Source organism: Heterodontus francisci, chromosome 27 (assembly GCF_036365525.1).
Source record: "Heterodontus francisci isolate sHetFra1 chromosome 27, sHetFra1.hap1, whole genome shotgun sequence".
In the NCBI taxonomy this organism is placed as follows: Eukaryota; Metazoa; Chordata; class Chondrichthyes; order Heterodontiformes; family Heterodontidae; genus Heterodontus; species Heterodontus francisci.
Genome location: NC_090397.1, coordinates 55431319 through 55454666, shown reverse-complemented (window position 1 = coordinate 55454666; position 23348 = coordinate 55431319). Strand labels below are relative to the sequence as shown.

Sequence of the window (23348 nt, the reverse complement as noted above, 5' to 3'; positions counted from 1 at the left end):
TTGAGTAAGCACCACTTGATGACATTGTTGAGGATACCATCCATCACTTTGATGATTTCAGTGCTCAGAGGTTTAAATTCCCACCTTATTTTGTGTCCTCGCATCTCACTCAGGTACGTTTGGATACGGAACGCAAGCGAGGCAATTATCTCTCTCTATGGGAATGTGCCCTTGATATTTTCCCCTCCATGACGGACTGGAGAGGGTTAGTGGCCAAATTGTCAAATGTGCCCCCAACCCATTACGCATGTTGCTGTTTTTGTGGTGGGGGATATTGTTGCATTGTGCCTAACCATGGGAGGCATACATTTCATTTACATATTTAAATTGGCTCCAACAGTTCAATTGAATCTGCTGACTTATTTATTTTTTATTTATTTAGAGATACAGCACTGAAAGGGGCCCTTCGGCCCACCGAGTCTGTGCCGACCAACAACCACCCATCTATACTAACCCCACAGTAATCCCATATGCCCTACCACCTACCTACACTAGGGACAATTTATAGGAGCCAATTTACCTATAACCTGCAAGTCTTTGGCGGTGGGAGGAAACCGGAGCACCCGGAGGAAACCCACGCAGACACAGGGAGAACTTGCAGACACAGGGAGAACTTGCAAACTCCACACAGGCAGTACCCAGAATTGAACCCGGGTCCCTGGAGCTGAGAGGCTGCGGTGCTAACCACTGCGCCACTGTGACTTGGGGACGAGAGTGCTATTATTGAGTTACTGATGACACTGAAACTAACTCCACTGGTGATATGGCTTACTTTGTGGTATTCATTCCTTCTTGGCCATTTAATTATTATAAAGGTTTCTTAGCTCTTTGAACTTCTGTTAAAATGTGTGCTTATTCATGCTTAGTATTCTAGGTAAATTATCATTGTGAACCTCATTTTTTCCACTGATTTTCTTCCCTCCCCAGAGGCACTGATTTCTTTCCTGGGGTACAGTCCCACAAGTGCCAATGGCCCTCTTGTCACCTTGGCAATTATGAATCTTGACTGAGTGCATGCTGGGGACGTTACAGCAAATTCTATTCTTACCTGATATCCACACAACACTTGTAGCATGGATCATTGGTCAGTAATCGAGTTCAAAAACGCTGGTGATTTTTCTTGATCTTGACTTAGCTGCATGGTGACTTCTCCGCAGACCAGGGATTGACATCCTGGGGCCATCTTGATGTATGGTCCTTGCAGTGAAATTCCTGAGGTATTGGGAAGCCCTGCTTGTAATTGTTGGGGTAGAAGATAAAGTGGGTTGGCATACTACTAAATCTCGGCCAAACTAGTGAGATCACCATTTTTCAAAATGTTGCATTGTTGATTTTAAGGCTCTTAGGTTTTTGGCCAACTTTGCCCAAGTTCTAACTTTTTTAAAATGGCACCAATTTCAGAACACTGGGGACATAAGGATGACAAGTGCAAATGAAAATGCACCTTGCTACAGTAGGGATCCTTTTCTGAGGTGGTGATTTGTGGCCGTTGCTAGGGTAGAGTGGTCTAAGTTTCATTCTGATTCTTGCTCATGCTTGATAGAGAAAACAGCTGTATGACATTTTAATATTCTAGCACGAAATGGCAAGGGGAGGTGGGGGAGGAGAGAGATTATAAAGAGAATGACTTTTCCCCAGGAACTGAAAATCCTGAATTATGTTACTTACCCATACTTTTGCTGGGCATTATCAAGGTCCACAAAATAAATGAGCATTGTATGCTTTATCTCCATTCTTTCTCTCAGCTTAATTTTCATAATGAGTGTCGGCTTGATTAAGTGCTCGACAGGTTGCAGTGTTTTTAGTCCTGAAATAATCATGGGCGTGTAATTGGTCAGAACCTAATAATGTTGAGTATAAAAGCTGGTTTTGGAACTCTGGAATTATCTTCTGTAATTGGGGATAAAATTACATATCCTCGACCTGGAAATTTAACTGTGGCTATTGCCTCCTGTTATAGATTAGATAAATTTGGAGTGAATTCAGCTGTGCTAATTCTACCAGGCCTTTTTGGGAAGTTTTAGTTCCTGCTCCCCTATTTCTGTTTAGTCTCAGTTATTTCTGTGTAATTTAATCTAATGAAAATCTTGGCTTTACCAGTGGAGTTTAGTTCTCCCTCAAACTTGGTTTCCTTCCATCCAGAAATATTGTTCAGTTTGATGAACTTGGTCTTCTCCCAGCTTGTGTCTTGAGCATGTCCATTTGAGGGGAGAATTACAGCAAAACAAAATTGCAGCCTTTTGTTACTGGAACAAAACCTCAAAAGTTTTGACCATGAAGAAAGTATATAATTTCATCTGAAGCTTTTAGAAAAAATATTTTCCCTTCTCTTCCAGCCCCATCAATCTCTGTGGTATTTTCCCCACTGCTGGTGCCATGGGAGACTAATACTGTTGAGCAGAGCAATTGCTTTTATCAGATTTTTTTTTTCTTTTGGTGTGATCATTTTTGAAACATTGGCTAAGAAAGCCAACCATATATTTTAAGCATCCGATGGAATTCTGGGCAAGTTTGATGAGTTTAACTACTTGGTGTTTTTCTAACTCAGGTGAAGCAGGTACGTGAGTGTGTGTATGCAACATGTAATTGATCTTCTGTGCTATACTTCAGTACCAGTTTGACTGGGGATGGCATACAAGATGTGATTTTTGTCCTCACTAAGATTCTTCACCTGATTATGCCAAGATGATGTTAAGCAGTGATCCTTTTGAATAATTTCAGTCAATTATCTCAAGATGGTCAAGCAGTCAAATATTAAGGAAAATTCATCACAAACTTTTGTCCCTACTTTAATTTTGTTCACACACGGTGAATAACGCTCATGATGGGGACATGTAGCATTTTGCATTTGTTATGCAGGGCCAGCATTGATTTGTCTCAGGCCAAACAAAATGTGGATTGGGAGCAGAGTAAAAAGCCTTCTGTTTTGCCCCAGGAATGAGCCTCAGCTTCCACCCCCAATCTGTCTTTGGCCTCCTTGTCTCGAGAGACAATGGGTAAGCGCCTGGAGGTAGTCAGTGGTTTGTGGAGCAGCGCCTGGAGTGGCTATAAAGGCCAATTCTAGAGTGACAGGCTCTTCCACAGGTGCTGCAGATAAAATTGGTTGTTGAGGCTGTTACACAGTTGGCTCTCTCCTTGCGCTTCTGTCTTTTTTTTCTGCCAACTGCTAAGTCTCTTCGACTCGCCACTCTTTAGCCCCGCCTTTATGGTTGCACTTCCCCCCACTCCATAAATTGTTATGTCGGTACACAACTCAAGCAGTCTCTGTCCATTCTCATTCATCCTTCCAATGCCAAAGCGCCCAAGACAGAAAGGCCATGAGTCATGGTCAGCCCCAACCCTGGCATTAAAGTCCCCCAGCAGGAATAGGTGTTCGGTGTTGGGGATGCTACTAGTGATGTTATGGAGTTCCTCGTAGAACTGGTCTTTAGCTTCAGGTGGGGAGCAGAGTGTTGGAGCATAGATGCTGAATAGGTGTACTAGACCAGAGGCGGTGAACAGTCGGATGGACAGTATGCGTTCCGAACCATTTGAGGGTGGCTCTATCATGCTGAGCAAAGAGTTTCTGATGGCAAAGCCATCATGCTATCACCAACCATGCTGCTGTGGTTACTGGGCTGGTAGTTCTATTTCACACAGCAGTCATCGAATGTGCATTTCTTCTATCAGTTTGGTATATGACCAACTTTATGGAGGTCTTGTTCAGCAGGTTAAATGGTTGCAGTACAGTTGTTATACTAAATAGTTTGTAGTGTTTTCCAGCGGGTGAAGAGTTAATACGGTATACAAGTTTTGTGAAGATGCAAAATGCTGCACAACCAGTAAACCGAGTTAACCTTGGGACTTGTTTCTTTTAATATCGCACTTGTCTCCTATTCTAGTGACTCGTAGTCATGTGGCTTTCTTTCTCCAGTGCCTGTCCTTGTGTTGCACTCCTGGGGCTTTTTCATTTTAAATAGATGTTTGAGGAGAGAGGGACATCTGCTGCTGTCCTTCAAAATGCAAGTACACATACACCAAATCCCCCTGTCTTGCATCAACCTGTGGAAAAGACTTGCTCAACATATTTAGAGAGAGAAAGAGCACATTTTGTTTTGTAAAATATATAGTAAAACAGACAGCAATGACATGTATATTTTTAATTAAACTCAGTGAACAGTAGCCCTGTGGACCAGTTTGTTTTTTTGTATCCTTGATTTCCCCCTTGTGACTCTGATTTCAAAAATGCACCTGGTTTACAGTTCATAGGACATTACCCCCCTCACTCTGTTTTGTAAAAATACCGGTGTTTGAGATTATTTTAATCTGCAGTTCGTCATATGTGACCATATCTGTTGAAAGGAAAATATTAACAGCAACTTCTAATTAATTAGATAGCGCCTTTAAAATGCACAAAAATCCCAAGGTACTTTATAAGCATAATCAATCAGAAAATGGATGCAGGACAATGAAGGTGATATTCAGAGGAGTGGCCAAAAGCTTGGTTTAAGAAGTGGATTTTAAGGAGGAACTTTAAGGGGATTTGGGAGGAAATTCTAGAGAGTGGGGCATAGGCTGCTAAAAGCATGCCCCTGCCGCATGATACAGTGAAGGGAGGAGTGAGGGCTAAACTAGAGAATAGAGGAAGTTGGTGATGGGGAGGGGAAAGGCCCTAAAGGGATTTAAACAAGAGGATGAGAATTTTGAAGTACAAGTATAGAACTTGCAGATGGTGGTGTTCCAATGCGTCTGTTGACCTTGTCCTTCTCGGTGGTAGAGGTCATGGTTTGAAAGGTACTGGTGATGTAGCCTTGGGTGTTACTGCAGTGTATATTGTAGATGGTACACACTGCTGCCACTATGCGCCGGTGGTGGAGGGAGTGAATGTTTTAAAGTGCCGAATGGGGTGCTGATCAAGTGGGCTTCTTTGCCCTGGATGATGTTGAGCTTCCCGAGTGCTGTTGGAGCCACCCTTATCCAGGCAAGTGAAGAGTATTCCATCGCACTCCTGACTTGTGCTTTATAAATGGTGGACAGGCTTTGGGTGGCAGGAGGTGAGTTACTCACTGCAGAATTCCCAGCCTCTGACAAGATCTTGTAGCCACTGTATTTATATGGCTGGTCCAGTTCAGTTTCTTGTCCATGGTAAGCCCCCCAGGATGTTGATGGTGGGGTATTCAGCGATGGTAATGCCATTGAATGTCCAGGGACGATGGTTAGATTCTCTTTTGTTGGAGATGGCCATTGCCTGTCACATGTATGGTGTGAATGTTACTTCCTCTGTGAAATGAGTTTGATTAGTCTCAGTTTATGTGGACAAGGGTCTCTGGCACATTTGATTTCACTTGGCATTGTAGGGAAATGGAAAATGCCATATTGTAGGTGTCCAACCTCCCTCTCCTCTAAAGTCTATGAATATTCTGGAAAAGGTCATCAACCTGCAACATGAACTGCTTCATGGATGAGAAGACCGAAGCCATTGTCTTCAATACCCATCATAAACTCTGATCCCAAGCTACAGACTCCATCCCTATCCCTGGCAGCTGTCTGAGGCTGAACCAGACTTGCAACTTTGATGTCATATTTGACCCTGAGATGAGCTTCTGACTATCTATCTGCATCTCTCGCTCTCCCTCTCGCTCAAATCCTGTCCCTCTCCCAAGGCTGCCTATTTCCACCTCTGTAACATAACCTGACTCTGCTGTACTTCAGCTCATCTGCTGAAACCCTCAGCCATACCTTTTGTTACTTTGACCTGTCTATTCCAGCAAATTGAAAGCATTCAATTTCCCCCCCCAAAAAACCCTTCACCTAGGTGATAGCAAAAAAAGTTTTGGGGAAAAATTGATTTAACTTGTTTAAAATGTTAGAAGTAGTAATTTGGTTTCATTTCCTCATGCTGTTAATTTTGCTGGATTTTTTAGGGGATGAAATGCTGTTGTCTCAATCACACCTGGTTTTGTGGACAGTTGTAACAGTTACAGTATATACTTTTAACATGGCTTTCAGTGGGGAGAGGAGTAGTTAGAAAAGCAAAGTATATTTCTGCCGTTCATTATTACCTCAGATTGTAAATAAATTGCCCAAAGTTTTCAGAAATATAGAAACTGCTATAAGTTTGGACCAGCCATGCCATGTAAGGTGCCAAACCCCATGCAGCATTGTCCTTGGTTGAAAGGATAATAACTACCCAGTCAGAAAATGAGATTTCTGGCAGTGTAACTAAATCTAAAGTATCCTGTTAATTGATATTTAAGTAGTTCTGTCATTTCAAATCTATTTTGACACACCTTTAATGCATTCAAACCCCAGATGGCCCATTTGCAAAATCCCTGTGGTAAGCACAGGTCCTGGATAGTTTTATGTGTGCCACCTGCTCTGATGTATATTTTTTATTTTTTATTTAGAGATACAGCACTGAAACAGGCCCTTCGGCCCATGTCACGTATCATCCCTATTCTGTGGTGTATGTTTGGTCAAGTGAATTATTAGACAGTACCCCTCAAGGAGTTGCTACCGATGAAGTAGAGCTTGTCATCAAAAAAGAACTCTGCTGTCTAGATATTACTGAAGTTGAGTGATATCTGTAATTGACAATAGGAGTTCTGTGGGTCACGTGAAAACCTTGAAATCAGCATTACAAATTTTGCCTGGATGTTCAAATATTTTCCTAAAATATATTTTATTCATTTCTAGTAAGAATATCGGTAGTGCCCACTTCTGAAAGATATTGAGTCTAATTTTGAATGTCAATTACAATCCTCCCCTATCCATCTACATCCACATGTAGCCAAGTCTGCCTGGGGCATGGAACATCGAACAGTTGAGGTCTATTGAAGGGCAGTACTAATCACTTTTATTTTACTTATCTGATTTTTCTGGTTTGTTCTTTGTGGGTTAGGGTAAAGCTTTGTAATGGGATTGTGAATTGTACTGATTTTTTTATTTTGCTGAGCTGTTTGATCTCTGCTATTTGCAGATGCTTATTGCTTCATCACAGGTTGAGAGACTGGACTTGAGTCTCTATTGTACCTGTTTCATAGAATGTTATAAAGTGCAGCTATGATAGGTCGGAAAGAAATGGAAAAAAGAAGTTTGGACCCTAACACACTTGCGATGGGGAAATGAAACTGGCCAAGTTTCTTATTCCTGTTCACTACTTAGTGACTACTGCTGAGAAGTGTAGTATGTGTGTGGAGATTGGGTGAGAATAGGATTGGATTAAGCTATGGTGGCATCCACTGTTAATGCTGTCTAGGTCTCTGTTTGGCAACCCTACTTTCTCATTTCTGCCCACACCGCCCCCCTCCCCCCAAAAAAAATACCCTGGCACTCCATGCCACCTAATTTAGCCTCAGGTCATTGTTCATGACCTGTTGGTGTACCAAGCCTAGTACCATACAGTACCTGTTTAAAATGTCCAGGTTACTACAAGGCTGTATTTAATTTTTAGTGCGCATCGATTTGTGTTATAGGATGTGAAATTAATGTTGTTTCTAATGAAATTTGATTAACCTATGATGGGGTTTCTGCCTTTTAGGTGAATGCCTCACACCCTTTGTCTTCACTATGCCAATCACTGAAAAATATCACTGGCTGGTATTTGGACTCCAGTGTCCTCAATATATGTTAAAACAGTTATAAATCTGAGGTCATGAACACTTTCTTGGGAGAGGAAAAAAAAAACCCTGTATTCAGCATCTCTGATCAGAAAAGGCTGGAAGGAAAAAGTATGTTTTCCTCTAAGATTCTATCAACATTATGTTAGAACAATGTCCAATGCAAAAACTGTGTGTAACAATAACAGAAATAAATCAGTAGCATGCACCTGAATCTATACCTGTCAAATTATACCAACCATTCACTGGGGATAGGAAGATAGCGAGTTCAACAGTTGCATAGATTAATGTTAATGCAGTTCTTGATGGATGGGCCGAGGATATTGAAGCCCAGATCAGTACTTTTAATTTTACAGGGAGAGCATATTGGTCTATCCCATTTCTATACCTTTTCCTTAGTAATTGGTGAAATGTGCTTGGTGATGAACTGCCTTTGGCAATCATTTATACTGGAAGTGCTGTTCTGGTTCAGTAGTGTTAGAGAGGCTGAATACAGTGAGAGAGAAGGGGGAGGGGAGCAATAGATGCCATCGTTTGATTGTAACTTGTCTGCAGTCAGTCCGTGATAACCCTTTGGGAAAAAGGATAGGAAAATAACCAAACAAGAACATTAGAAACACTTATAGAAGGGACATTTTGTTTAAAGCACTTACGTAAAAGATAAATACTGATCTCTTGTGTTGCGCGCGGTCAGAGAATTTGGTCTCGTTTTTGAATTTCTTTCCTTCAGTATGTCTTATTTCTCTCTGGCTCCCTCCGCCGCTACTTCCTTCCTCCTGGCCCCCACTTCTCGTTTCCTCTCATATTTTATTGCATTTGCTGAAGTTTACCTAACACGCAACCTGTAACAGATATGTAATTGGTACACTTTCTCGCGCACACAACCTATTTTTAAAAATACCCTTATATAAATTTACCTGAATAATGCTTTTCAAATTTTGGAAAAGCAGCAGAGCAGAAATCTTGAAAGCTAACTCAAATATCATCGGTATACTTACAGTTACTGATGCATTGAGTTATTGTGCTCAGACATCAGGCTAGGGTTTTGGGAGAGGCTGAAGGGTTTAAGTGGGGAATAAAAATCAAAGGTTTTAAGAAGCACAAAAGATAAAATTAATTTATACGAGATGTAATATTTTGTTTTCTTTGTCAATTTTTGTTTAAACTCAGAACATTAGAAATTTCAATTACTAGTGGGAATAATGACTAATGAAAAATTCAGATGAAAAATTCTTCAGTGATTGTTTTCAGTAATTTGTGCATTGCAAGATGGGATAGAATCATCTCATGGTCAGATTGTAATTACTGACATAACAATTTATGGAGTGGGGGGAAGTGAAGGGGAAGGGAAAGAGTTACATAAAAGTGGAACAACAGAAAGTAAGGTTTTGTAGATGATAAATGCTTGCATGTTAAAGATTTTTTATCGTTATCAAAAATTCGCACTCATCGAGATCTGGCATTTTGGGCTTCTTTGTTTAGAGGCCATTCTGGTGATGTGACTAGTGGGACTGAGTCACCTTCGCAACTGGAGCCACCAGACAAAAGGGAAATGTGACTGAATTGTAGGGGCTCTGCTGGCATGGGGAAATTTGACACTTGTTATAAAGTTATCCAAATATTTTTCTATGTAAACATAAGGAGGAGCATTTTTGAACAAGATATATTCCTTCAATTAACTCAAGCCAAAATTCAGTTCAGTGACATGAGCTGCATTGTCAAATTATGCCTGCAGTTTTGTATGGAGATGGGGTTGGGGAACAGAGGAGGGAATGTTACTAGGTTATCGTTTCAACTCCTATATCTCTTGTGCCTTTGCTGCATTTTGGCGACAGTGACTTACATGGGAAAGGTACTTTTGTTCCCTTAACCAATTTTGAACTTCTTTCCCACCAGTTTACCCCTTTCCTTTTTGAAGGCTTTGCCTGCATCCTGGGATACAATTCAATGGGTGTTCGTCCAGCATGTTGCAGTTAGTGTTGGCTTTTGTGTTGGGGAAATTGTACTAATCTAGATTCTCCTCTTACCCCCATGCCTATACATAACACACATTTAGCAGGCGTCACCGAATCATAATGAGAAGTAGGAACCCGTGGCTGATTTGCTGCCCACTCTGCCCTGACCAACTTCACTTAATTCAGCACAAACCACAGGTCAAATCTGCGACATGCCTGGTCCATATCATTTAGCTACACGCTGCGTTACCAGGGAGGTTTGTGCCCAACTATTTGGTGGTAGCTGAATGGCCACCATTTTAACGGCAGCTGCTGAAGGGCATCATGTGAGTTGGTGGTTTCCATGGGATAAGGAGTAGTCCATTCAGCCCCTTGAACCTGCTGTGCCATTCAGTTAGATCATAGCTGATTCTGTATATCAACTCTATTTACCCACTGGAGCTCCATATTCTGTGATGCCCTTACCTGTCCAAAATTTCAGTGTTGAAAGCTCTAATTTATCCAGCATCCACAACTTTTTGGAGGAGAGAATTCCAGGTTTCTACTATCCTTTGGGTGGTGAGAAATGCTTCCAGATTTCCCTTCTAAATGACCTAGCTCTCATTTTTGAGTATATCCCTTCGGTTTTAATTTCCCCATCCACAGAAGTAGTTTCTCTGTATCTGCCCTGTCAAATCCTTTTAACATTTTAAACACCTCGATCAGATCACCCTTTCGTCTTAGACTCGAGAATACAAGCTAAGTTTATGAAACCTGTCATAATTTAAATCTCTAAGCCCTGGTTTCCAGCTGGAAGATCCAATATAGTAAGTAGATCTTTGGTAACTTGTCTTTTTAAAAAAAGATAAATATCTTCCCGAGGATATTTAATACATTTCTGGAAGGAGCGCCTTAGTTTTGCCAACCTGAGTATTCCCTTTACAGAGTATCTCCTACAGCAAAATAGGCTGTGTTAAATCACCACTGTTAACTGATCAACTGAGTGGAGGAGGAAAATACATAAGAGTTACAACATGGAATAACCATTCTGCTTTTATCTACCCTGTCGTATCCTTTCTTAATTTAAACACCTCCATAATTTCACCCCAGAATCAGTTGCCTTAATGACAAAAGACCCAGTTTGCAAGTCTCTTTGTATTTTCTCGTGCCAGGCAGCAACCCAGTGAATTTGCATTGAACTCTACCCAAAGCCTCAATATCCTTTCTGTCATGTGGAGGTCAATACTATACACGACAGCCTGAGGTCTTTAAGTTTTATATAGGCTCATCATTTAATCTTGTCCTTTGTATTCTAACCTTAGAATACCATTTGTATATTTTAAATGGCTTTATCAACCTGAAATTCAGCTTCTGATGCCTATGAACCTGTCACCCCAAATCCCTCTGCTCCTCTATAGCACTGTCTACTTCCATTCAGAATATAATTACTGCTGTAATATTCCAAAATAATTCCAAAAATTCTAAGAGCGAAGTCCAAAGTACGGAAAGTCCTCATCAGAGAACTCCTCTTTGCTGACGATGCTGCTTTAACATCTCACACTGAAGAATGCCTGCAGAGTCTCATCGACAGGTTTGCGTCTGCCTGCAATGAATTTGGCCTAACCATCAGCCTCAAGAAAACGAACATCATGGGGCAGGATGTCAGAAATGCTCCATCCATCAATATTGGCGACCACGCTCTGGAAGTGGTTCAAGAGTTCACCTACCTAGGCTCAACTATCACCAGTAACCTGTCTCTAGATGCAGAAATCAACAAGCGCATGGGTAAGGCTTCCACTGCTATGTTCAGACTGGCCAAGAGAGTGTGGGGAAAATGGCGCACTGACACGGAACACAAAAGTCCGAGTGTATCAGGCCTGTGTCCTCAGTACCTTGCTCTATGGCAGCGAGGCCTGGACAACGTATGCCAGCCAAGAGCGACGTCTCAATTCATTCCATCTTCGCTGCCTTCGGAGAATACTTGGCATCAGGTGGCAGGACTATATCTCCAACACAGAAGTCCTTGAAGCGGCCAACACCCCCAGCTTATACACACTACTGAGTCAGCGGCGCTTGAGATGGCTTGGCCATGTGAGCCGCATGGAAGATGGCAGGATCCCCAAAGACACATTGTACAGCGAGCTCGCCACTGGTATCAGACCCACCGGCCGTCCATGTCTCCGTTATAAAGACGTCTGCAAACGCGACATGAAATCGTGTGACATTGATCACAAGTCATGGGAGTCAGTTGCCAGCATTCGCCAGAGCTGGCGGGCAGCCATAAAGACAGGGCTAAATTGTGGCGAGTCGAAGAGACTTAGTAGTTGGCAGGAAAAAAGACAGAGGCGCAAGGGGAGAGCCAACTGTGCAACAGCCCCAACAAACAAATTTCTCTGCAGCACCTGTGGAAGAGCCTGTCACTCCAGAATTGGCCTTTATAGCCACTCCAGGCGCTGCTTCACAAACCACTGACCACCTCCAGGCGCGTATCCATTGTCTCTCGAGATAAGGAGGCCCAAAGAAATATTCCAAAATACATTACCTCACATGCAGTGACATTGAATCTCATCTGTCCATTTTTAACCCATTGCCCTATCTTAGTGTCCCGTTTGTAATTTACTTTGTCTTGCAAAGAATTAATAATTACCAGTAAAACATCTTGGTGATGAATTAGCCACGGGTGTTGATGTTTTGTTAAATGTTTTGTCAATAAGCTAACCGTTAGACAAGAAATAACCTTGCCCAAAGAAAAAATCTGCAATTAGCAAAATCCAGTTCTCGGAGCCGCACCATTTATACAGACCAATTCTTGGAGCAGCGTCGGGTATACAGGTCAGTCAGAGGATAGTGAACAAGCCTTGGCAATCTACTCTTGATGCCTTTTTGAGGCAGCTGCAGGAATGTAAGGAGCAGGTTATTTGTCCATTTGGGCAGGCCAGGCAGATGGAGAAAGATAAGGGGAGGAAATTTAAAAAGTGTCCTCTTTCTAAAAAGAGATAAGAAATTAAGACCAAAGGAGGGATATAATTCAAGAGTTTGTCATCATGAAAAGTCTCTGAAGTGAATCTGAGCACATTCTTTGTATTGTACTAGGGAAAGAGGTGTGGTTGCATAGGTGCCGCTGCCTTCTGGTTCTTCACTCCAGTGGCAGTTATTTAGCGGCCACTTCAGAACTCATCGGATATAGTGATCCCTTTGCACTGGACATGGACTTGGTTGAAGCATCCAATGATAAGATTACTGATTCAGCAGGTCTCAGGCATTGAAGTCAGAGGGAGCTACAAATGATCCTGGAAGTAAATCTAAACGTCGGACCAGTCTGAGTTTGTTCATATTGCCTTGTTCATAATTTTTTTTTTTTACTTCTGTTTATGATTTGCAGAGAAGTGTTTTGCAAACGAAGTATCTGAAATGTGAAAAAGCTTAATTCCATTCACCTTGGAAATATCTTTAAAAGTTGTTTTAAGAAAGCTGCATGAGGATGAATTATGTGTATGTGATTTCTGAGCACTTGTAAGAGGTAAATGATTGGAATTCTGCTGCATGCTGTAAGGAATAAATAAGGCATCTCATTTTAAAGAGCTTTCCAGTGAATGCTCATATTTTACATTTGAGTGCTGACTTCTGACAGATATGATATTAGTGCGCTTCATTTAACTTTGGTAACTAGTATTTTTATTGAATTCCCATGAAATTTGAGTTATGGAAAATGAACGAATGACCCAGGTTTTGATTTAACCAAGACCCACTCCCAATGGCCCAAACTAGTGTAGGTGATGTGTAACTGAAAAGTACAGTCTGCCAGGCTATGTTGAAGTCAATAGTATGTAGGCCAGGGAAGATGTAATCGATCAAGGTCCCAGCTCTTCATTTGTCTTGCTGACAAGTGGACATCAAATGAGGACAAAATCAGGATGTGCCTCTCACTACTCCTTCTCCCCCTCTCTCTCTCTCTGCTCCCTCTCTCTCTCTGGCAGCCCGTGCCCCCCCCGCCCCTCTCTGGGTGGCACTCTCCCTTTCTCTGGGCCCCCCCCCCCCCCCCCTCAGACTGTTGCAACTTTGGTGCCATATTTGACCCTCAGATGAGATTCTGACTATCTATCTGCATCTCTCCCTCTCTGTTCTCTTTCAAACAGTGGTGGTGTTTACCACCTCGGTGAGTGATTTACCACCTTCCTTTAATGTGATTGGTTCTTTTGCAATTGGACAGGTTTTCTTGAGTTTAAACAAGAAAGAGGTAGGTTAATTACACTTTACTCTAACCCGATTTAAAAATACGCTACATGTTCACACACACATTCACACAAGAATTTTCTCTTCTCCTTCTTTAGCCTCCTTGTCTCAAGAGACAATGGGTAAGCGCCTGGAGGTGGTTTGTGGAGCAGTGCCTGGAGTGGCTATAAATTCCAATTCTAGAGTGACAGACTCTTCCACAGGCGCTGCAGATAAAATTGGTTGTCGGGGCTGTTACACAGTTGGTTCTCTGCTTGCACTTCTGTCTTTTTTCCTGCCAACTGCTAAGTCTCTTCGACTCGCCACTCTTTAGCCCCACCTTTATGGCTGTCCGCCAGCTCTGGCGATCACTGGCAACTGACTCCCACGACTTGTGGTCAATGTCACAGGACTTCGTGTCACATTTGCAGACGTCTTTGAAGCAGAGACATGGACGGCTGGTGGGTCTGATACCAGTGACGAGCTCGCTGTACAATCCGTCCTTGGGGAGCTGCCATCTTCCATGCAGCTCACATGGCCAAGCCATCTCAAGCGCCGCTGGCTCAGTAGGGTGTATATGCTGGGGATGTTGGCCGCCTCGAGGACTTCTGCGTTGGAGATACGGTCCTGCCACCTGATGCCAAGGATTCTCCGGAGGCAGCAAACTTGGAATGAATTTAGACGTCGCTTGTTGGCTGACATACGTTGTCCAGGCCTCGCTGCCGTACAGCAAGGTACTGAGGACACAGGATTGAAACACTTGGACTTTTGTGTTCCGTGTCAGTGCGCCATTTTCCCACACCCTCTTGGCCAGTCTGGACATAGAGCGGACGCCTTTCCCATGTGCTTGTTGATTTCTGCATCGAGAGACAGGTTGCTGGTGATAGTTGAGCCTAGGTAGGTGAACTCTTGAACCACTTCCAGAGCGTGGTCGCTAATATTGATGGATGGAGCATTTCTGACGTCCTGTCCCATGATGTTTGTTTTCTTGATGCCGATGGATAGGCCAAATTTGTTGCAGGCAGCCACAATCCTGTCGATGAGTCTCTGCAGACACTCTTCTGTGTGGGATGTTAATGCAGCATCATCAGCCAAGAGGAGTTTCCTGATGCGGACTTTCCGTACTTTGGTCTTCGCTCTTAGACAGGCAAGGTTGAACAACCTGCCATCTGATCTTGTGTAGAGGAAAATTCCTTCTTCTGAAGACTTGAACGCATGTGAGAGCAGCAGGGAGAAGAAGATCCCAAAATGTGTAGGTGCGAGAACACAGCCCTGTTTCACGCCACTCAGGATAGGAAAGGGGTCTAATGAGGCACCGCTATGCTGAATTGTGCCTTTCATATTGTCATGGAATGAGGTGATGATACTTAGTTGCTTTGGTGGACATCTGATCTTTGCTAGTAGTCTGAAGAGACCACGTCTGCTGACGAGGTCAAAGGCTTTGGTGAGATCCATGAAAGCAAAGTAGAGGGGCATCTGTTGTTCGTGGCATTTTCCATGTAGCTGGTGATGGGAGAACAGCATGTCAGTGGTAGATCTCTTTGCTCGAAGACTGCACTGTGCCTCAGGGAATCACGCACACAAATAGATGACAGAGGGAAACAGATTTGGTGTTTGGATTAAAGTTCAGAATAAAGGGAACTTAAATAAAGTTTGTAAATCCAGTAGTCCTCGGCTGAAGCTGTATTCTTGAAGTCCTCGCTGGTCAAAGTGCATTTTGGTTGGCTTGCTTTGCTCAGTTTTCCTAAAGGCAGAATTGGTAGTTGATTCTCTTCCCCTGGCTGCTGGCAGTAACAGTCTATAGGCTTGGAGGGTCTCCCAGTCACAGACTATTCTTTTGCTATTTTCTGGGGAGAGAGAGACAGGGGAGCAGCCGCTACCTTCGCTGCTGTACACTCAGTTACTGCTTGTCTGCTGTCTCTGTCACAAAACTTGTAGTTTCTTCAGAGATGAGCTGTCAGTCACAGGTGGGGTTGCCATGTGTTCACCTCTAGAGGGACACCTCCACTTACGAATGCCTCAGGATGACTTTGGCTCGTTAACAAGGATCATCACTGTTCCTTCACTGTCGCTGGGTCAAAATCCTAGAACTCCCTTCCTAGCAGCACTGTGGGTGTACCTACCTCATGTGGACTGCAGCAGTTCAGGAAGGCAGCTCACCACCACCTGCTCAAGGGCAGTTAGGGATGGGCAGTAAATGCTGGCCTGGCCAGCGACACCCACATCCCATGAATGAATAAAAAAAAATTGTTCTGGCTGGGCTTCTTGTTGGACATTTTGTCTCCAGTTTAATCTCCTAGTATTTCAAATGTAAATGGCTGTGGCTCTCTTGGCTGTTAGTTTTTTTAAAAGTTACTGTGTTTTTTTTTCTTTGTTAATAGACTAAGTTTCCAAACGATGATAATTCCCATTTGGCATATAGGGTTTTCCTGACAATTTTAAAAAGACAAATTAAAAACTTATGGTGAGGACTATTGTGTCGATTATGGAAGCTGACAGCTTTCTCAATTATTCCAGTTAACAAAATCAGTTTGTGTAACCAGGAGCTTTTTACTCTTTTAGTGCCTGTTTATAGAGTTAGGTCGGGTATGCTTACATCTCTGAAGCAACAACAACATTCCTTCCCTACTGCTTCCAAACACTAAAGAGCTCACTCCAGCAGAGTGCGTTGCTAATGTTAAATTTTTGCTTTTGAGACAGAGTTCTGTTTGCCTCGCAGATGTTTCCATCAATTCCCCCCTGTAGCTGCAGACTGATCTCTGCTCTTCACATTGAACTTACTGGACTGGTGAAAACTATAGATTATGGTTTGTGGCACCAGCTACAGTTAGTTTTTCACTAGTTCCATCTTCATTCTCATTTTGAATCTATCCCAGTGATTCCACAAGCATGTCTACAGCATCTTGTGGTGTGGATTGGTGTATGTATTTTTGTTTTTAATGTCCTGGTTAACCTAGCTACTAAACGTTATCTTTCCAAAGAAAAAGTGAGTCTGCCTCTTCATTATAGAACTGACATTGAATAAAATCAGTATCCTGCTGCTGATGCCCCTCAAACATTTATGGAATGGGCTTCCTGTTCAGGATGGGCTTTCCTGGATTTTGTTTTAATGCTGCAGTGTTTCATAAATGCCCTGATGTTTTTTTTTAAATTGAAGCATTAGTGATGGGACCATTGACACTTTGGACTTTTTTTTAAATATACTTGTCGACCTCTTGTGGCAATGTTGATGGATAAAGAAAGACTTGCATTTAGGTAGCACCTTTCACAATCTCCAAAGTCTCAAAATGCTCTCAGTCATTGAAGTCCTTTTCAAGTGGCGTCACTGTTGTAGGAAACGTGGCAGCCAACTCGCACATAGCAAGGTCCCACAGTTATGTGATAATGACCAAATAATATATTCTTTCTGATGTTGATTGTGGGGTAAATATTGGCCAGACCATTGGGGAGTACTCCCTACTTTTCTTTGGATTTGTAATTGTGCAATGAGATCTTATATATTCACGTAAAAAGGCAGACTGGCCTCAGTTTAACGTCTTACCTGAAAGTGGGCATCTCTGACAGTGCAACGCTCCCTCAGTACCATGCAAGTTTCAGCCTAGATTTTGTGCTGAAGTCTCTGAAGTGAGGGTTGAACCTGAAATCTTCTGACTAGAGAGGTAAGAGTGCTACCTATTGAGCCACAGCTAACATCTGGGTAGTGTAGGATGTATGGTATGGTATGGGGTGGGCAGTGGTTCCATGGTAAAGGTAAGATCTGAGCAAAATGTTGACTAATAGGAAATAGAGTGGAGGGGACTGGGGAGTGCTGTATGTGTACCACGGTGGGGGTGGTTACAATTTAGTGAAACTGAGTTTGAGACTATGAAGTGGAATGTTTTGGTCAGGGAGATTGGGTCTTGTACTGTTATAGCGGTAAGAATCACAAGTAGTCAAATAGCAGGGTTATGCAAAGAAAGAACAAACTTGCATTTACAATGCCGTTGGTATGCCTCAAAGCCATTCACAGCCAGTGATTTTCTTTTGAATTGTAGTTGCTGTCATTTTCTCGTGTCACGGTCTTGTGTTTATTTTTCTCTCCTTGAGAAAATTATGTGCGTCTTTAAGACTATAAAAGATCAGTGTACCTTTAAGAATTCTCCGGAGGCTCAGTGAGCCAGAGTGCATTCTGGTTGCCAAGCAACAGCCATAGAGAGAGAGAGAGAGAGAGAGAGAGGATAGAGATTCGAAGTTGCAGTTTGACTTCTGAAAACTGGCTGGAAAAAACTGGTTTGAGCAGAGACAGACTGTTCTAGCAATTGAAGGGAGAAGGAGAGCTTTCTCAGACAATTTAAACTGAAGGGAAAAGAGCTGTGTTATTTCTCAACAAATTCTACAAAGTCGACCTGAATTAATTCCCTAAGAAAAAGAAGAAAAGCTTTTCTTTCTTAACAAAGTATCAGCATTGCTGTGTTTATCACTGAAGGGACAGTTTATGCTACAACTGCCGAACTGAACTGCTGCATTCTTATCTTTGGAAGGACCCTTTTCTCATCGGACCTTGCAAGACTGCAAGTGAACTTTGACAGTGTTGTATTAGAAGACCATTCATCAGGATCGTTACTTACAAAGACTTGTTTATTTGTTTTATTTCTGAGAAAAAGCTACTTATAAAATCTGCATTCTTTTATAAACCCGAACCACTGTTATTTTTAGTATATGTATGCGAATGCGGGAGTTAGATTTTTAAATAAGAAGTTATAAGGTCTTTAGATCTTGGTTTATCTTAGTAGTGTTTAAGATTTTAGTTTTTTAAATAGATAGTTAATTTGTTGATATCTAAAGATACTTGATTTAGTTCGCTTCATTTGGGGGTTACTAGATTGTTCAATTTGGCTTTTTTCCGATTTGGAAAGCTTAAAGAAATATGATGCGACCTGTGGACAGACGGGAGTAAATTGACGGTGCGTTGCTCCCACCTCAATCAGAATCATATACTTTGATTGAGGGCTTTGTCCTGAGCAGTCATAACACTAGACAAAACATGGCAGCCAATATGTACATAGAAAGGTCCCATCAGCATCGAATGAAATAAAAGGAGCTGTTGATCTATTTTTGGTGCTGGTCGAGGGAGGAATTTTGACCAGTGCTCCTGAAACACATTGTCCTCCTCTTTGAATACTTTGGAATCTTCTACATCTACTTGAACAGGCAGACACCAGATATAAAGAAATAAATCTACAAGTTATGTACTGCAGGCAGTGGTTTACTAATCTTGTTATCTGAACAATCATTCTTTTTTAATTCAATGTAAACAAAAAGAACTTGTTTAACCACTTAAAATATATAAGATATAAAGATTGCTCTTTAAGTGTCGGCATGGCTCAGTTTGTAGCAATCTCACCTCTGAATAACAAGATTTCAGGTTCAAGTCCCACTCCAGGACTTGAGCACTAAAATCAAGGCTAACACTCTAGTGCAACACTGAGGGTGTGCTTCACTGTCAGGGGTGCTGACTTTTGGATGAGCCATTAAACCGAGGCCCCGTCTGCCTTTTCAGGTGTGGGTACAAGATTCCATAGCACTATTTCAAAGAAGAGCAGTAGACATACCCCAGTGTCCTGGCCAATATTTATCCCTCAATCAACGTTGAGAGTAGATTATCTGGTCGTCATCACATTGCTGTTTGTGGGAGCTTGCTGTGCACAAATTGGCTGCCTCCTTTCCTACATTCCAGCAGTGACTACACTTTAAAAGTACTTCATTGGCTGTATTGAGATGGCCGGTGGTCGTGAAAAGACCTTTTTTTAAAAAATTGGATAGTTTAACTTGCCAATACAGCAAATCATTTCTGCTTAATTTTCTTGCCCTAAAAATGGTTTCCATAAGTAAAAGCAAAATACTGCAGATGCTGAAAATCTGAAATAAAAACAGAAAGTGCTGGAAATACTCAGCAGGTCAGGCAACATCTGTGGAGAGACAAGCAGAGTTAACATTTCAGGTCTGTGACCTTTCATCAGAATGGTGTGCTGGAAGCTGTAGCCTTCTAGCGTTGGTCTCCTGAGATGGTTCTGGGATCCTGCATAACCCGAAGACATTGACTCAGGCCTCTTGATAAAAAATGTTGCACTTATTTCAAACCCAGCAAATACTATTAGATGGCTGTGTTTAATCATTTTCTTGCAAATGTTCTACGTTTAAAGAAAAACGTGTCTTTGTTTTGCAAACTTTATTTCTAGTTGTAAATTTTCAGTTTAATGGAGAAAACGAGAAGGCGCTGAAAAAGATTTTCATAAAATCCTTCAAACAGTATTATTGCTTCATGCAAAACTTTTCTTGGTAGTTTTTTTTTTTTTGCTCATAACTTATACTTGATTTAATTACTTCTGTTCACATTGAACAACTACTTATTTATAAGTTTGCTTGCATTTGACCTGCATATCTCTTATTTGATTTGCTCAAATTTCAATATTCAGAAAAATCCAAGTGTGACACAGTGAACCGTAAACATGCACAATTTTAGTTTTAAATTCCAAATTTTTTTAAATGACGTCCCCTGTACCCGAGTTTTTACAACAGATTGCAATTGTGCAGTCTGCTCCTGGCTTTGACACCACGGTAACATACTGGAAATAGTCGGGAACCAAGGATCTAATGAGAGTGAGTAACTTAAAGTAATTAATATTAAATGAAAAGTACTGAAGAAGTTAATGGAAATAAAAGCCGGCAAATCCCCTGACTTGATGGCTTGCCTCCTAAGGTGCCTGCAGAGAAATTGGATATATTGGTTTTGATCTTCCATAATTAGCTAGATTCTGTAATGGTCTCCATGGATTGGAAGGTAGCAAATGTAACCCCACTATTCAAGAAAGGAGGGAGAAAGATAACCGGAAACTATAAGGCCAGTTAGCCTGAAATCAGTAGTAGGGAAAATGCAAGAATGTTATTAAGGATGTGGTAACAGGGCATTAGGAAAATTACAATATGAGTAGACAGAGTTAACACAGTTTTATGAAAGGAAAATCATATGTTTCATAAATCTGTTAGTTTTTTGAGAGTGTAACAGACAGGGCAAATAAGGGAGAACCAGTGGGGGTAGTATATTTGGATTTTCAGAAGGCAGTCGATAAGGTGCCACACAAGAGATTGTTTGAAAAGATTAGGGCTCATGGGATTGGGAGTAATACTTTGGTAGGAAGAATGGAAAAACATAGTTTTTTTTAAAAAAGGCGAGAGACTAGTAAATAATATTTGAAGGAATTTGGGGGTCATTGTACATGAATGACAAAGTTGACAAAGGCGGTGCAGTGGTTAGCACCGCAGTCTCACAGCTTCAGCGATCCGGGTTCCGTTCTGGGTACTGCCTGTGCGGAGTTTGCAAGTTCTCCCTGTGACCGCGTGGGTTTCTGCCGGGTGCTCCGGTTTCCTCCCACAGCCAAAGACTTGCAGGTTGATGGGTAAATTGGCCATTGTAAATTGCCCCTAGTGTAGGTAGGTAGTAGGTGAATGGTGGGGATGTGGTAGGGAATATGGGATTAATGTAGGATTAGTATAAATGGGTGGTTGTTGGTCAGGACAGACTTGGTGGGCCGAAGGGCCTGTTTCAGTGCTGTATCTCTCTATAATCTCTACATGAAGGTACAGCGAACAGTTAGGAAGGCAAATGGCACCTTCGCCTTAACTTCTATTGAAATATGAGTAAGGAAGTTTAGGTGCAATTATATAGGACCTTGGTGAGACCACACCTGGAGTACTGTTCACAGTTTTGCTCTCCTTACCGAAGGAAGGATATACTCGCCTTAAAGGGGGTGCATTGGAGGTACATTTGATTCCTGGGTTAAGACCTTATGAGATTTAGTAGAATGGGCCTATATTCGCTGGAGTTCAGAAGAATGAGGTGATCTCATTGAAACATATAAAATCCTTAAAGGGTTTAACGGTAGCTTGTGAGAGACAGGTTTCTCTTGGCTGGAGAATCTAGAACTAGGGATCATAGTCTCGGGGTAAGGGATCAGCGATTTAAAGATGATAAATTTCTTCTCGGGGTTATGAATCTTTGGAATTTTCTACCCCAGAGGGCTGTAGGTGCTTAGTCCACAAATATATTCAAGACTGAGATTGATGAGTTTTCAGACACTAAGGGAATCGAGGGATATCTGCGCAGGGTGGAAAAGTGGAGTTGATGTAAATGTTGAGCCACGATCTTGTTGAATAGCGGAGCAGGATCGATGGCCCATGCGGCCTACTCCTGCTCCTATTTATTATGTTCATATACTGCCTGTTAGAGCATGGCTACCCCAACCAGACCCAAAGATGTGTCTGGTTCGGGTTGGGTCTCTCTTCCGGGTCCGGCATTCAGGCTCAGGTTGGGCTGGATCAGACACAGTGCTGCCTTTTGCTTGGGGAGGGAAAGGGAAATAAGCTGATCGACCAGAAGTCTCCAGTCAAACAGTACTGCAGATTTTCAGTACTGTAGAGTCCTGATCACTATCCAATGAACACGGCCACAAACTAAAGTGCTTGTGTGTGAAAGTTGTAGGGGGGGGTGGCGGGCGGCGGGCGCAGGTGCCGTTGGTGACTAAATAAAGCTCCGATTCTCAACTGCATCTGTAGGAAGAGCCTGCTGCCAGAACGGAGGATCCAAGGTAGAGCGCAGCCTCTTTGATATAATTAACTTCATTCTGGTAGTCTGGTCACGCGCGAGAGAAACAAAAATCCAAAGCATGTATCCTGGTTCAGGTCGGATGTGGTCAGGTCGGGCCTGGGGCCAGGTTTCAATTGCATACCCGAGCAGGCCTTTACTGCCTGATCCCTTTCAGTGTGTGTTTTTCAAACACTTAATAATCCCACAACTGGGATATTTTCCCTTTTAATTTCAGTTGCTCTCAAGTGCCTTGTTTATTGTTTCAGGTATTGAGTGCCCTCGTGGATCTCGGAACACTCCTGCAGGAATTCAGGAAGGGGAACCATTTAGTGAAGATGCCACACAATTCACCAAGGAACTGGTGCTGCAGCGTGAGGTAGGGGAGTGGCTCACCTTGCATCTGTTTTTTCTCTCTAATATCTCAGTTGTGTTACACACAAAGATAAAATGTTGAAATGCTTCTACATGTATAATAGAAGATTTTAATTGAAATTGAGTTTCAGCGAAATGTAGGAGAGTTACACAAATTATATTGAATGCTTGAAAGCTGAATTTCACAATGAAATATTGATGTAAGATTCAGTTGTACTCACTGTAATTAGTAATCAAAGGAGACACTAGCTTGTGAGATTTTTGGTTTTCCTATGCAGCGCATCATTGCTAAGTGATCACAAGTGTCCTAAACTGTAAGCATGTGAGATACATGAGAGCAATATAATTTTCATTCTCTTTTGTAGTCTTTGTCTACTGCTAACAAAGTGCCACCTCCTCTCCAATTCTACAATGGATAAGATTCTTTAAACTTGCTGTTCCCCACACGGTGCCCCCCACCCCCCACAATGTATTTTTCAGCTTGGTTCAGCTTTTAATGGTTAAAAAAAACTTGCTGTATGTGGAAATCGTGGATTTAAAATGGAAATTTAACGTTCTCTGTTTCTGTAGAGCACTGAGTCACTAATGCAAACCTAATTCCGTTAATTT

General features: G+C 42.1%; 1 protein-coding gene across 2 annotated transcripts in view; it reads left to right on the top strand.

Annotated features, from left to right (window-relative positions):
- Positions 1–23348, top strand: part of snd1 (staphylococcal nuclease and tudor domain containing 1) — a 1066795-nt gene that overhangs the window by 450826 nt on the left and 592621 nt on the right. For both annotated transcript variants that reach the window (XM_068059385.1, XM_068059386.1), the window contains exon 16: positions 22634–22743. In XM_068059385.1, coding sequence (XP_067915486.1) covers positions 22634–22743 — 110 coding nt within the window. The remainder of the gene's footprint in view (positions 1–22633; positions 22744–23348) is intronic.